The sequence below is a fragment of the Oncorhynchus nerka genome, linkage group LG8, assembly GCF_034236695.1.
Source record: "Oncorhynchus nerka isolate Pitt River linkage group LG8, Oner_Uvic_2.0, whole genome shotgun sequence".
Classification (NCBI taxonomy): domain Eukaryota; kingdom Metazoa; phylum Chordata; class Actinopteri; order Salmoniformes; family Salmonidae; genus Oncorhynchus; species Oncorhynchus nerka.
Window position 1 is genome coordinate 26659842 of NC_088403.1, and position 12407 is coordinate 26672248.

Sequence of the window (12407 nt, forward strand, 5' to 3'; positions counted from 1 at the left end):
TGTTAGCATAAAACCACCCACACAGACCTACCTAAGATGGGTGAGCCTCCGTCATAGATCGGGGGTTCCCATGTCATAGAGCACCAGTCTCCTCCCACCTCCGTGACTAGGGGAACTTCAGGAGGGTCTGGGATATCCACCACCTTGACTTTGATACTAGCCCCTGCTTCCCCAGCCTCATTCTGCAGGACTATCTTGTAGTTTCCTGTGTCTTCCTTCTCTGCGATGTCGATGGTAAGACTGGTGTGATCCGGAAAGGTTTCAGCTCGCACACGGTGGCCAGAGTCAAGGATTACCTATGATGGCAAATAGTAGATTGTACTGTACCCATACATTCAGTATGTACAGTCGTGGCCAAAAGTTTTCAGAATGACACAAATATACATTTTCACAAAGTCTGCTGCCTCAGTTTGTATGATGGCAATTTGCATATACTTCAAAATGTTATGAAGAGTGATCAGATGAATTGCAATTAATTGCAGTCCCTCTTTGCCATGCAAATTAACTGAATCCCCAAAAAACATTTCCACTGCATTTCAGCCCTGCCACAAAAGGACCAGCTGACATCATGTCAGTGATTCTCTCATTAACACAGGTGTAAGTGTTGACAAGGACAAGGCTGGAGATCACTCTGTCATGCTGATTGAGTTTGAATAACAGACTGGAAGCTTCAAAAAGTGGTGCTTGGAGTCATTGTTCTTCCTCTGTCAACCATGGTTACCTGCAAGGAAACACGTGCCGTCATCATTGCTTTGCACAAAAAGGTCTTCACAGGCAAGGATATTGCTGCCGGTAAGATTGCAGGACTGGGGTAAAGTCATTTTCTCTGATGAATCCCCTTTCCGATTGTTTGGGGCATCCAGAAAAAAGCTTGTCCGGAGAAGACCAAGGTGAGCGCTAACATCAGTCCTGTGTCATGCCAACCAACAGTAAAGCATCCTGAGACCATTCATGTGTGAGGTTGCTACTCAGCCAAGGGAGTGGGCTCACTCACAATTTTGCCTAAGAACACAGCCATGAATAAAGAATGGTACCAACACATCCTCCGAGAGCAACTTCTCCCAACCATCCAGGAACAGTTTGGTGACGAACAATGCCTTTTTCAGCATGATGGAGCACCTTGCCATAAGGCAAAAGTGATAAGTAAGAGGCTCGGGGAACAAAACATCGATATTTTGGGTCCATGGCCAGGAAACTCCCCAGACCTTAATCCAATTGAGAACTTGTGGTCAATCCTCAAGGGTGGACAAACAAAACCCCACAAATTCTGACAAACTCCAAGCATTGATTATGCAAGAATGGGCTGCCATCAGTCAGGATGTGGCACAGAAGTTAATTAACAGCATGCCAGGGCAGATTGCAGAGGTCTTGAAAAAGAAGAGTCAACACTGCAAATATTGACTCTTTGCATCAACTTCATGTAATTGTCAATAAAAGCCTTTGACAATTGTAATAAAATCCTTTGACACTTGTAATTGACAATTGTAATAAAAGCCTTGTAAAGACGCTTGTAATTATACTTCAGTATTCCATAGTAACACCTAACAAAAATATCTAAAGACACTGAGGCAGCAGACTTTGTGAAAATGTATATTTGTGTCATTCTCAAGACTTTTGGCCACGACTGTATACTTTACTTCCGACAACAATTAAGCACAATGAAGCCTATTTCGACCCAGGTCAGCACTCACCCTCTCTCCCTTCATCCACACCACTCTGGGTGCTGGTTCTCCACTGATGGGGATCTCCACACGGAGTTTATTTCCTGCCACAATGGTCACTGTGTTGTCAGGGAAGTTCAAGCTCTCCAGGTGCACCCTGGGAGGATCTGTAGGAACGGGACAAGGAAGAAAACATGTAAGTGCTCTATAATATTCCTATCAACCCACGGATGGTTTTGTATCATTAAAATTACTGTACCAACGATATGAATTTTGGCACAGAGGCTCTGAGAGTATCCCTCTGGCACAAAGGTATAATCCCCGGCATCGTGAAGGGTGCTGTTCACAATTTCTAATCGGTGGTTCCTGTCAAAACAAGAAAACAAGTGAATACTGTAGGCTTGCTCCTGAGAAGACAGCTTAATCAATATGAAAAAGACACTAGAGACCAGCAGGAGGATAGACGGAAGGGCTAAGACCCTGAGTTTTTCTTGCTCAGGTTACATGGGCCTAATGATGAATCATGATTTGGGCCCAGAATCTTTTCCTCTGTTACTTGACCAGGTATGAAACCCCCAGGAACACAGGTATGGGGCTGAGGAGATGGGCGAGTGGGAGGGAGGTGACGTACTTGGCTCTTTGCAGGATGTTGATGCGGTCGTTGGACTGGATCAACTGTCCGTTCCTGTACCAGCGACCTGGAACATTCCCAGGGAAGATCTCACAGTGCATCTTCAGTGGCTGGCCCAAAAGCACTGTCATGTCCTGCAAATCCTGAATAATCTTCAGTGGCTTCACTGATGAAGGGAAGAACAGAAAGAAAGAGGATAGAAAAAAAGTAAAAATAGTCATCAATATAGTTGATCTACAGTTTCTAGGTAAGAGAGAAAGTGTGAGGAAAAGAGAGGGAAGTGAAATACACACATTCAACCTGGATTTTGGCTTCAGAGGTGCCCCCAGAGGCCATTAGGGAGAATGTTCCAGTGTCCTCCTTTGAGGCATCGTCAATGATTAGCCAGTGTTTCAGCCCCTCAGACTTGACACGGTAGCGTGACCGGGGCCCGGTCGGTACCTCTACGCCATTCTTACACCTGAGGGGGAAGACAAAAGGTTAGAGGCTCAGAGGCACTCACACACACACACACACAAAGGACACAAGGGAAAACACACAAACACACACACACATATATATATATATATATGGGAAAAATACACAAGCATACACACACACACACAAAGGGAAAAACACACACACACAATAAGTTGACATGGCCCTACCATTTTACTTGAGCACCTTCTTCAGACACTTCACACTCCAACTCAATCCTCTCGTTCACTGTCGTTTTCACCGCCTCAATCTCTTTAGTAATCTTCACTGGTAACTCTGCAGAAAGGTAAGATACAAATCATAAAATCATAGAGGGGCAGGCATCAATATAATTAGAAACAGTGGAGTGTGAAATTGTGGAGAGACCACATTCTGGTCCCACTAATTCCTCAGAGACATTAAAATGAAGAGAGAAGGATGATGGAATGGAGAGGGGTACCTTTGACAAACAGCTCTGTGGTGCACTTCTCTTCTCCCGCAGCTACGGAATAAGCAGCATCATCATTCAGGCCGCAGTTGTTGATGACCAGGATCCGCTGTGTGCCCTTTTGCTCAAAGATAAACCTATGCAGCAAGTGCATCAATCAATCAAATCACTGGATATCCACATACTGTGACTATATGTGCTTGGAGATAAAGTTATAGTATACATTACATTTAAGTCATTTAGCAGACTGCTTGTGAATGGCAATTATTTCAAGACTTCATATCATCCACTGAGCTACAGACAGTTGCCTTTGCTTACTTGAGTCTTCCAAAAGCAGAAATATATGTAGTATTTTATTATTTTTTTAAGAATAAAAAGTTGTGCTAGTTTATTAATCAAAAACCTTTGTCATTGAAGTCATTGTAATGTGAAGATATACAGCCAAATTCATATACAGAGACCCGCCCCCATTCACAAACAAACACATCCCAACATGCATCAGCGTGGGTTGTCAGTGCACACCCAGAGGAATAGAGTAGACAGAGGGTTGGGGTCACACCAGAGGTCAGGGATGTAGGACGGGTGGACTTACTTCCTTTGACTTAAGGTCAGCAGTGGAGCCGGAATGGAGCCAGAGGAAGAAGTAGTTATAGCAGAGAAAAAGGATGAGCACCATGGCATGACAGACAGACAGACAGACAGACAGACAGACAGACAGACAGACAGACAGACAGACAGACAGACAGACAGACAGACAGACAGACAGGTAGGACAGACAGACAGACAGACAGACAGACAGACAGACAGACAGACAGACAGACAGGTAGGACAGACAGACAGACAGACAGGTAGGACAGACAGACAGACAGACAGGTAGGACAGACAGACAGACAGACAGGTAGGACAGAAGGCTAGAGGAGGGGGCTGTAACAGCCAATAGTGTTACAAAAAATTGAGAGGGAGAGAGAGAGAGATCGAGAGATCTTCATAACAGGGAATCCTGGGAAATACACCACTGGAGACCAGGGAACAGAAAACTGCAATAACCTCCCAGATGGCTTTAACTCGGCTTAGCTTTGAACAACCTCTACTGAGAGTAGCCTGATATTGACCCTTTCCTTTTTAGAATCTAAGTACACACTTTGAGGGTACATAGAGGTCTTGTAACATTGAGTAATACAGATGTTAGATTGAGTGATGAGATTAACTTTCAAAAGTATTGTATAACTACTGTTAATACACACGGGTGGGTCTAATTCCAGCCGGTGTCTATTCCACAAGTTACCAACGGCTAAATATGATTATTGTTGTGGCATGTTTGTCATTTTACTACATTTTATGTTTAAGTTTTCTGCATATTGGTTATAGATTTGGACACGTTCAAACTGTGTTTTGACATTGGGCTATCCTACCTAGCAAAATGTTGTTGAACAGATGTTGAAAATAAGATTATGCCCGACATCCAATCTGCGTTTGTTTTGGGTGAAAGTCAAAGTTGAAAATATGTATTTTTCTTGCAGCCTTGGCATTCAGGCCAAAGAGTTCAATCCTGGTTTCATCAGACCAGAGAATTTTGTTTCATGTGATGGAATTTGTTAACTGTTACATCTGACTGCGCAATCCACTGTCTCATCAGCCCAGCCAGGCACTTTATAAACTTGATCTCCACTATAAAAAACATCTAGACATTATCTCACATTTCTTTTAGACTAACATTTAGTTTTTAACAGCAGAGATGTGTATAAACCTTACTGTCTCTCCGACATTTGCGACATAGAATTTGAATATTGAAACAATCTCCAGTTGTCACATAGTAATGAACGAGTCGAGACAAGACAGACAGGCAGGCAGCGTTTCTTAGCCAGTTGAAATCATGAATTAGCTGGCATAATTTTTATGGATGTATACAAAGAAATGTCAACGAAGTGCAGCTAGTTTGCAGTCTGTTGTTGGCTAGCTCCTCTGAACAAGTGTCCTGACGAGAGAGCACATTTTCAATGCCAGGCGAAATCGTGCCTCATTAGCTCAGTGTTATGGATGTATCCAAATAAATGTCACTAGAAAACAACTTAAACAAATGCAAATGCAGCTACTTTGATGTTATTCTGATAGCACTGTTTGACATGACTGTAAGTTAGCCGTAGTTGGCTAGCTAGCAAGCAAGGGATAAGAACGTTGCCAGACAGTATGGCAATGGAACATTTAGAACGAACAACTGGGTCACGTCCATAGATACAGAACAAAAAGACCGATCAACTGGGTCGCGTCTCTGGCAACCGAACCAATAGAACGAACGACCAGCCGGCTTGGGTAGCAACCCTAGATTTGTGTTGGGATTATATATTGTGGAAGGATGAAATAGTATGAATAAATTCATCAAAATAACGATGAAAATGAAATTATGTCAATCATTATTTGAATAGGTTGGTAACCCATTGTATAAAAGTGATAATGCCCTCGAAGCCGGTGTTTAGAGGATATATTGGCATGGTTTGCACACCACCCGTGCTAATATATCCTCAAACACTGGCTTCTCGGGCATTATCACTTAATTATACAAATGATTTCCAGAGAGAGGTAAGAAAATAGTCACTTTTCGTTATACATTCCCATTATTGACAGGTTGATAAAACGATGTGGTAAGATCAATACACTTAAACTACGCCATATTATATTTATGGTACACTAACATTGGTGGGGTACACAGCTATCAAAATAATAGATCATCCATTGATTGTTACAAAGCCAGAGTCAGTTAAAGACCTGTGGAGAAGGTACCGCCATTTCCCTGTACAGAGAAGGACCTGTAGTTAATAGCAAAGGACCATTATTTAAAACATCAAACAGTGCATTTCCACTCAAATGTAGCTCAGTGCCACGCACTGACCAGCAAACAAATAACGTTCTTGATGCATTGGTGAGATGCAGGTGGTATCTTATCAACACCACATTAGTGTTGAGAGAATGTTATTTGTTCACTGGGCATCAGCTGGTAATGGTTTACAGTGCAGAGATCTGGGCTGGTCATGTAGCTGTGTGTGTGTCTGGGCACAATGGGAGCTCTGTATGGGTGTGAAGGGCATGTAGGGTCAGACTTGTCCCTGGTTTACAAGGTCTGAGGCAGTAGACCCTGTTCATAACAGGGTCACACAGGGCTGTATGTGTGTGTCATTATGTGAAAGCAATTATTGGTGTAAAACAATGTGTGTTTTGATGTGCAAGTTTGGGTGTATGCGTCCTTGCTTGCTTGTGTACACCGCGAGACCATCAGAAACACTAGCATGTGAACCATTGCTTTTCAATGCTGAGAGACATGACAAGGAACAGATAAAAACTACAAGTGCCAGGGGACTGGCAATGAGGACCAAATCACGAAAGAAACACATTTTATGAGGAACTCCCAAAAAGGCCTTTCATTTGTGAGAAGACGAAATTGAGAAAAACATACAGAAGACTAACACATGGAGAAAGAAGAAAAAGCTTGACATACTTTGGAGTTGGACGGATCTCCTGGCCGTTCTTGTACCATTTCAGCTCTACTGTGGGGTCTGCAAGATCCACCACTAAGCGGATCTTCCCTCCTTTGTCAGCCTGGTATGCTGGATCCAACTTCTTGGCAAACGCTTTGTCAAAAAAGACAATATCCCATGACAATGGTTATTCATCCTATAGAAAACCAGTGAAATGTGTGCCTTTTCCCTGAATAATCACAGATTAGTGCATCATAATCCCAACAGTGACACACAGTCACATGGACAAACACTTAATTCAGCACCTTCACTCTTCTTCTCCTCTTTCTTGGTCTTCTTCAACCTCTTGAGCAGACCCCGCAGGTCTGTTATGCCATACTCAAAGGCGATCTTCTCGTACTGGTCTGGCCTGGCCGACTTCAGGATCTCCCACACGTCCACTTCGGGGGTCTCATCCTGCTTGGGCTCCCTGGGGCAGGACACGAGGGGAGGGTGTGAGGGCTGGGGCCACGCTCTGGGCTATCGCGACGTGTCCTGAGGAACTGATCCCTATGGGGGGTATTGGGTGGGGAAGGAGGTTCTGGAAAGGGGAGAGGATACTATAAAAGGGACAGTGACTGCGCTGAAGGAAGACTACTCTGTGTTGTATCTACTGTAGATAGGGACTACCTACTAACTTAGTTTTCAAGAGTGTTTTCCCTCCGCTATTCTACTGATCTGCTGTGTTTCTAGTCATTTCTATTCTTCTCTCTCCTTATATCAGACACACGTTCTCTCCCTCCCTTCTCTCTCTCCCTACAGAGTTCCTCAGGACATGTCACACAAAGGGATGGGCGTGGTCTGAAGCCCTGTACCTGTCCTCTGACATCCTCTCTGGATGAGGTGTTACAGGAGGAGAGGGGGTGGCTAGTCTATTATATCCTATAGGAAGGGTTTTACTGCTGAGGCAAGTAGAGGGATCAGATTATTACAAGGGAGTTGAATATGTTTCAGGTAGGGGTTTTGACCAGGGTCGAGTTCTTTAAGTCTGGACATTGTTACTTGCCTTTAGGGTGAGATTTTGCAAGAGAAAATACATTTTAACCAGTGCTGTATTAATAAATAACAGTAAAAAGGTCATAAACTAATATTAGGCTACTTTTGTTCCTTGGGAGGGGGGGGGTGAACATGACACCTCAACAGAATGAAACAATTTGGGAAAGAACTACTGATCTAGGTGCTGCATGCAGGAATATAGGGAGCTCTTACTCCAAGATGTGCTGCTGATAAAGTCTACAATCCTTCTCTTTCTATTCACATTGCCCATCCCTTTGCCTTGTGTCTCAGTATGTTCACTCATCACCACTTCAGAGACGCTCTGACCGTGTTAGAGATGGAAGGCTAGGCGTCCATAGGGGATGTTAGATCTGTGAGATCCAGGTTAATAAGCATGTTGCCCTGGGCGTGAGTAGATCCATTAGGCAGCTAAATAAAGATCATTCAATCAGTCCGTTCTTTCATGGACATTTTCCCAAATGTCGGAAAGCTTTGGAGGTAAAAAAGCATGAAATTATTATTTCATTCTTATGCATCTCTCTTCTTGTTTATTTTCAGGCAATTACTGTGTATACTGAAATAAACATTGTGATATGTGCCTTGTATTTCTAAGTTGAAATAAAATGACATTGTAGCGATAACACTATTTCACAGCATCATTCATAAATGATCCACTAGCAGATCACTAATGATCCGAAATGGGAGTCCTTTGGCCTCATAAACAGAGTATTACTGAACTCTACTGTTGATCAAAAAAGTGGTCATCCCCAACAGTAGAGAGACTTCATGATGCAAAGTCCATTTCCATCCTTACTGATTGTTAATGGAGCATTTGAGAATGTCGGCTGTAAATGAAGTGTTACCGTACTACAGTAGGCCAACACTCTTGCTTGTTCCAGATCCTAGAGCTACATTCCATGCTGGGGACGCTACAGGATTATAGTACTTACCCCGCAGTAAGGTCTAATCGTTTAATTACCTAGGTTATTCTCTCTACTAACCTTTGGTTTCTGAATGTGTAGGGAAGAAGAAGAGACAAGCCCAAATAAATGTGTAATTTTACCTCAGTGAAGTGTCACGGTCTGCCGAGATCTATTGTACTCATTGCAGTACATTGAAAAAACATGCTGTTGTCTGAACCAAGAAAAAACATGTAGATTTGTATTTACAAACGAAAAAAGAAACTAAAAAATACAGTTATCAATATGTGAGAGTAGATAGTGTACTAGATAGTATGTGATTCACTGTAACTCCTGATATTAATGAAATTATGTACTCTTACAGTACATGGTACTTCACCTATGTTCTAACTAATATACTGCACTCTTTAATATATTATACTCTATTGTAATGCATATATATACCATGTGATAAAAAAAGAGTAAAAAGAGGGTAAAAGATTTAATGGTGGTTGCTGGGGCAAAAGAAAAAATTAAGAGAAAAAAGGTAAACACCCAAAACAAGGGCATAGTAAAAAAAATACAAAAATAAGACTGTCCCCTTGAGGACGGACAGTGACTCTCACCTATGTTTAAGAAGACCACTAAAGTCAAGATCCCCTGCATCCTCGTGTCCTTCACTGCTGTTGTTAACAAGAAGAGATTAATGGAGATTTAATCAGAGTAGAAACAGTAACAGGCAACTAGATAAACAATGCTAAAAGAACAACGCAAAGCAGCGGCTACTGACTTCAATCAAATGTATTAGGTCCAGACTAACACATGATTGGTGGCTTACACAAAAACCCTTTCGGTTCATTTCCAATTAAATGCTTCTAATGAACTGGTTTGTGTAAGGAGTATCGAGAGCGATCCCTACCACCATATGAAAACATTTCCACAATGTTTCTGCTGTGTTGCAGGAGCATCACTGAGCAGCTACGTTGGGATAATGCTATGGGGATGGGATGTTTTGCGTTGCTTTCTGACACATTGTTGGGAGGGAGTTTCAAATGCAAGCATTGGCCTTTGTGCTGTTCAACACGTTGATTGGTAATTACCTTAATAAAGGTTAATCACATCTGATTTCATGGTCATTATGTTTCAGACACTATGTTCTCATGTTGGTTTATGATAAGAGCCATGGTTTTCCTACTGAGCCACAATGTCCCATGTATCTGATGTTCAAATGTACATTTTCAGCTTTATTTGCCATGTGTATTGAATCTTGCTCGAAACCAGTGAAGTTTGTGTTTAATGTTACTATTGTCATATTTATTATTATGAGAAAAAAGGATACTCATTAATCAAATGCTCAATCTAACCAATAACTGTAAAAATATCACTCTTTTGTTGACTCTGAAAACTAGTCTACTAGTCTACTGTCTGTTTAAAAAAAATCTAAATAACGAGGTCAGATTGTGTTGCTCTCATTACCTTCTTTTGAAAGCTGATCGAATATCAACACTCTGTGACTGTTCCAGTTCTGAAAGACAATGCAAAACAATAACACAGTATATTGTATCATTGCTCGTGTTTCAGTGTGTGTTCTTTGCTGTATGACTGAGACTCGAACAGCGCAACAAACCTTTCACTTCCAGGTCAAAAGAGCAGCTGTCAAATTTGTCCTTGTAGGTGACCTCACACCTGTAGTTTCCAGCATAGTTGTCTTTGGCCTTGATGATATGCATCTCAAATGTATGAATCTGTAGGGTGATACATAGGTATTGGAAGGACAGCTAGGGGACCAATGTGTGTGCGTGTGTGTGTTAACATACAGTACATAGAGCTATACATGGGAGGGTGTCTACCTTGGTGCGTCGGTCAAAGGTTTCTTTCAGTTGCAAGTGCTTTCCGGTCTTGCTGGCCAGGTCCATCCATTTCCCTTTGAACCACTTGATGGTGGGTTTACGGAGCAGGTCTTGGGCCTCCACCTTGGCAACAAAGGAGATGTCTCCACCTTGTGAACATGTAAAACACAGCATGTCCATGGTGGGAATAGCCTTTGAGGTGGATAGATGTACTACACATGGTTGCCAGAGGTTCCTTCTCTTGGAGAGAATAAATACAATAGTGAGAGAGAGGCAGAGAAGGAGAGAGAGAGGCAGAGAGAGAGGCTATATTTCATCATAACAAGGGAGAGAGACAAATCGAAAAGACCTTGACCAGTACAAATATAATACATGTAAGGGTTTTAAAATGTCTCTATGAGTATATCATCTCTGGTCTACAGCAGCTGTGAGAGGAGAGCTCACTCAGCAGGCACTCACCCACAGTGATGGATCCGCCCTGGGGTCTTTCTATGAGCAGGCTGGACAGCGGTGGGGTGTCTACGGGCTTGTCAAGGTCCTCTGGAGCCTGTCCCTCTCCCAGAGACCACACTGTTCGATCAGGAGAGACGGACACACACCATCACACCATCAACACCAACAGACCAACACACTTCTCGTATACTGTACTCAATGGCTTCAACAATCTGTCAGCACACTTCTCTGTATTCATCTGAAAGTGATATACTTCCAAAGGTAGATAGACAGACAGAAATACATTCACACTGTTCCTCAGCTGTTCATGGCAGCTGCAACATGGAAAGCATAACATTTTACAACATGGAAAGCATAAGAACATGGAACATAGAACAAATACCTGTACTGGGAAAAGCGTTACGGGTTTTGAATGATTACCATATCGGAGGGGACACCTTTGCTGTGTGCAAAAGTGTATCGTTTGATACGTTCTTCCATTTCTAAATGCTCCGGTCTTCTTTGAGATCTCAGTGGACTAGGACTGATGTCGGCAGTCGCCATGCCCAACATGTGATGAAACTATTATAGACAGACCTACACAGGGAGTTCCTTCAGCCCCACCCCTCGCTACCTACTGCAAAGACCCAGCTACCCTCACCCAGTTTACGTCATCTCTGACTCAAAGACTAACACTCAACTAGGTCACTTAGTCATTTAATTTACTTCTTACTTATGTGAAATGTCATTCATTATCCCATGATGTTTGAAAAAGATAAAGATGTTGAAAAGCCCCATAGCTTCCTACAAGCATTGGAGAGGGACGTGGCAGTTGAACTATGACATTTTAGGAAACCAGTATTTTTCATGGAGCAGAACATAGTCCAAATGAACCTGAGCTTTTAAAGAATGGCAAGCCAGGTCCCATTGGACCAGCTAATCGGGGGGAAAATGAAAAGAGCCAGCTAACCAGCTAAAAGAGCCAGCTAAAAGAGACTAACACTATTCGTGAGTGGGCTTGCTCCAGAGAGAATACTGCTGTTCTGGAGCTCTGCTATTGAAAACGTCCCTCCTAATAGGATGGTTATTAAGGCTTTTGTTACATAGTATTACCTGAGTCTTTTCTCCCCATGGCTGACACATGGACGCTATCATCTGAACAAAGACAGAGAGAAATTTACAGCATATTATAAGAAATAGTACTGTAAAGTCCACAGAAGCAAGCACATACAAACATTCAGGACCAGCAAGCAATACAAGACATCGAACATTAAGCAAGCTGAGCCCTGACGAATTCTGACATAATGATGCAATCTGCCAATTAAAAGCTGTAACTATGTACATTGTTAGGTTTCACCAGTGAGGAGAATCAGTTTGGAATCTTCTTTCATGCCTTTGTATTTCTTAAAATAAAGTTTTATACAAACTGTATTGTTGCATTACGACCAGAATTCCAAATGTGTTGACATAAATGTCTAACATGCATGTGCCAGACAGAAAATTGCAGAAAAGGAGACCCTTAAAA

At 42.3% G+C, this 12407-nt stretch overlaps 1 protein-coding gene across 17 annotated transcripts in view; it reads right to left on the reverse strand.

Moving 5' to 3' along the window:
• LOC115133037 (myosin binding protein C1) overlaps nt 1–12407 on the reverse strand; it is a 37512-nt gene that overhangs the window by 8282 nt on the left and 16823 nt on the right. For 9 of the 17 annotated variants that reach the window (XM_065021586.1, XM_065021589.1, XM_065021600.1 and 6 more), the window contains 15 exons: nt 10910–11020; nt 10451–10599; nt 10228–10345; nt 10077–10125; nt 9227–9283; nt 6972–7135; nt 6687–6819; nt 3789–3797; nt 3209–3333; nt 2940–3045; nt 2586–2752; nt 2293–2458; nt 1921–2027; nt 1692–1828; nt 32–296 (listed from right to left, as the gene is read on the reverse strand). In XM_065021586.1, the coding sequence (XP_064877658.1) occupies nt 32–296; nt 1692–1828; nt 1921–2027; nt 2293–2458; nt 2586–2752; nt 2940–3045; nt 3209–3333; nt 3789–3797; nt 6687–6819; nt 6972–7135; nt 9227–9283; nt 10077–10125; nt 10228–10345; nt 10451–10599; nt 10910–11020 (1863 nt within the window). Of the gene's footprint in view, nt 1–31; nt 297–1691; nt 1829–1920; nt 2028–2292; nt 2459–2585; nt 2753–2939; nt 3046–3208; nt 3334–3788; nt 3798–6686; nt 6820–6971; nt 7136–9226; nt 9284–10076; nt 10126–10227; nt 10346–10450; nt 10600–10909; nt 11021–11995; nt 12038–12407 lie in introns of all 17 variants that reach the window. The other 8 variants (XM_065021584.1, XM_065021590.1, XM_065021595.1 and 5 more) reach the window with 4 other exon arrangements.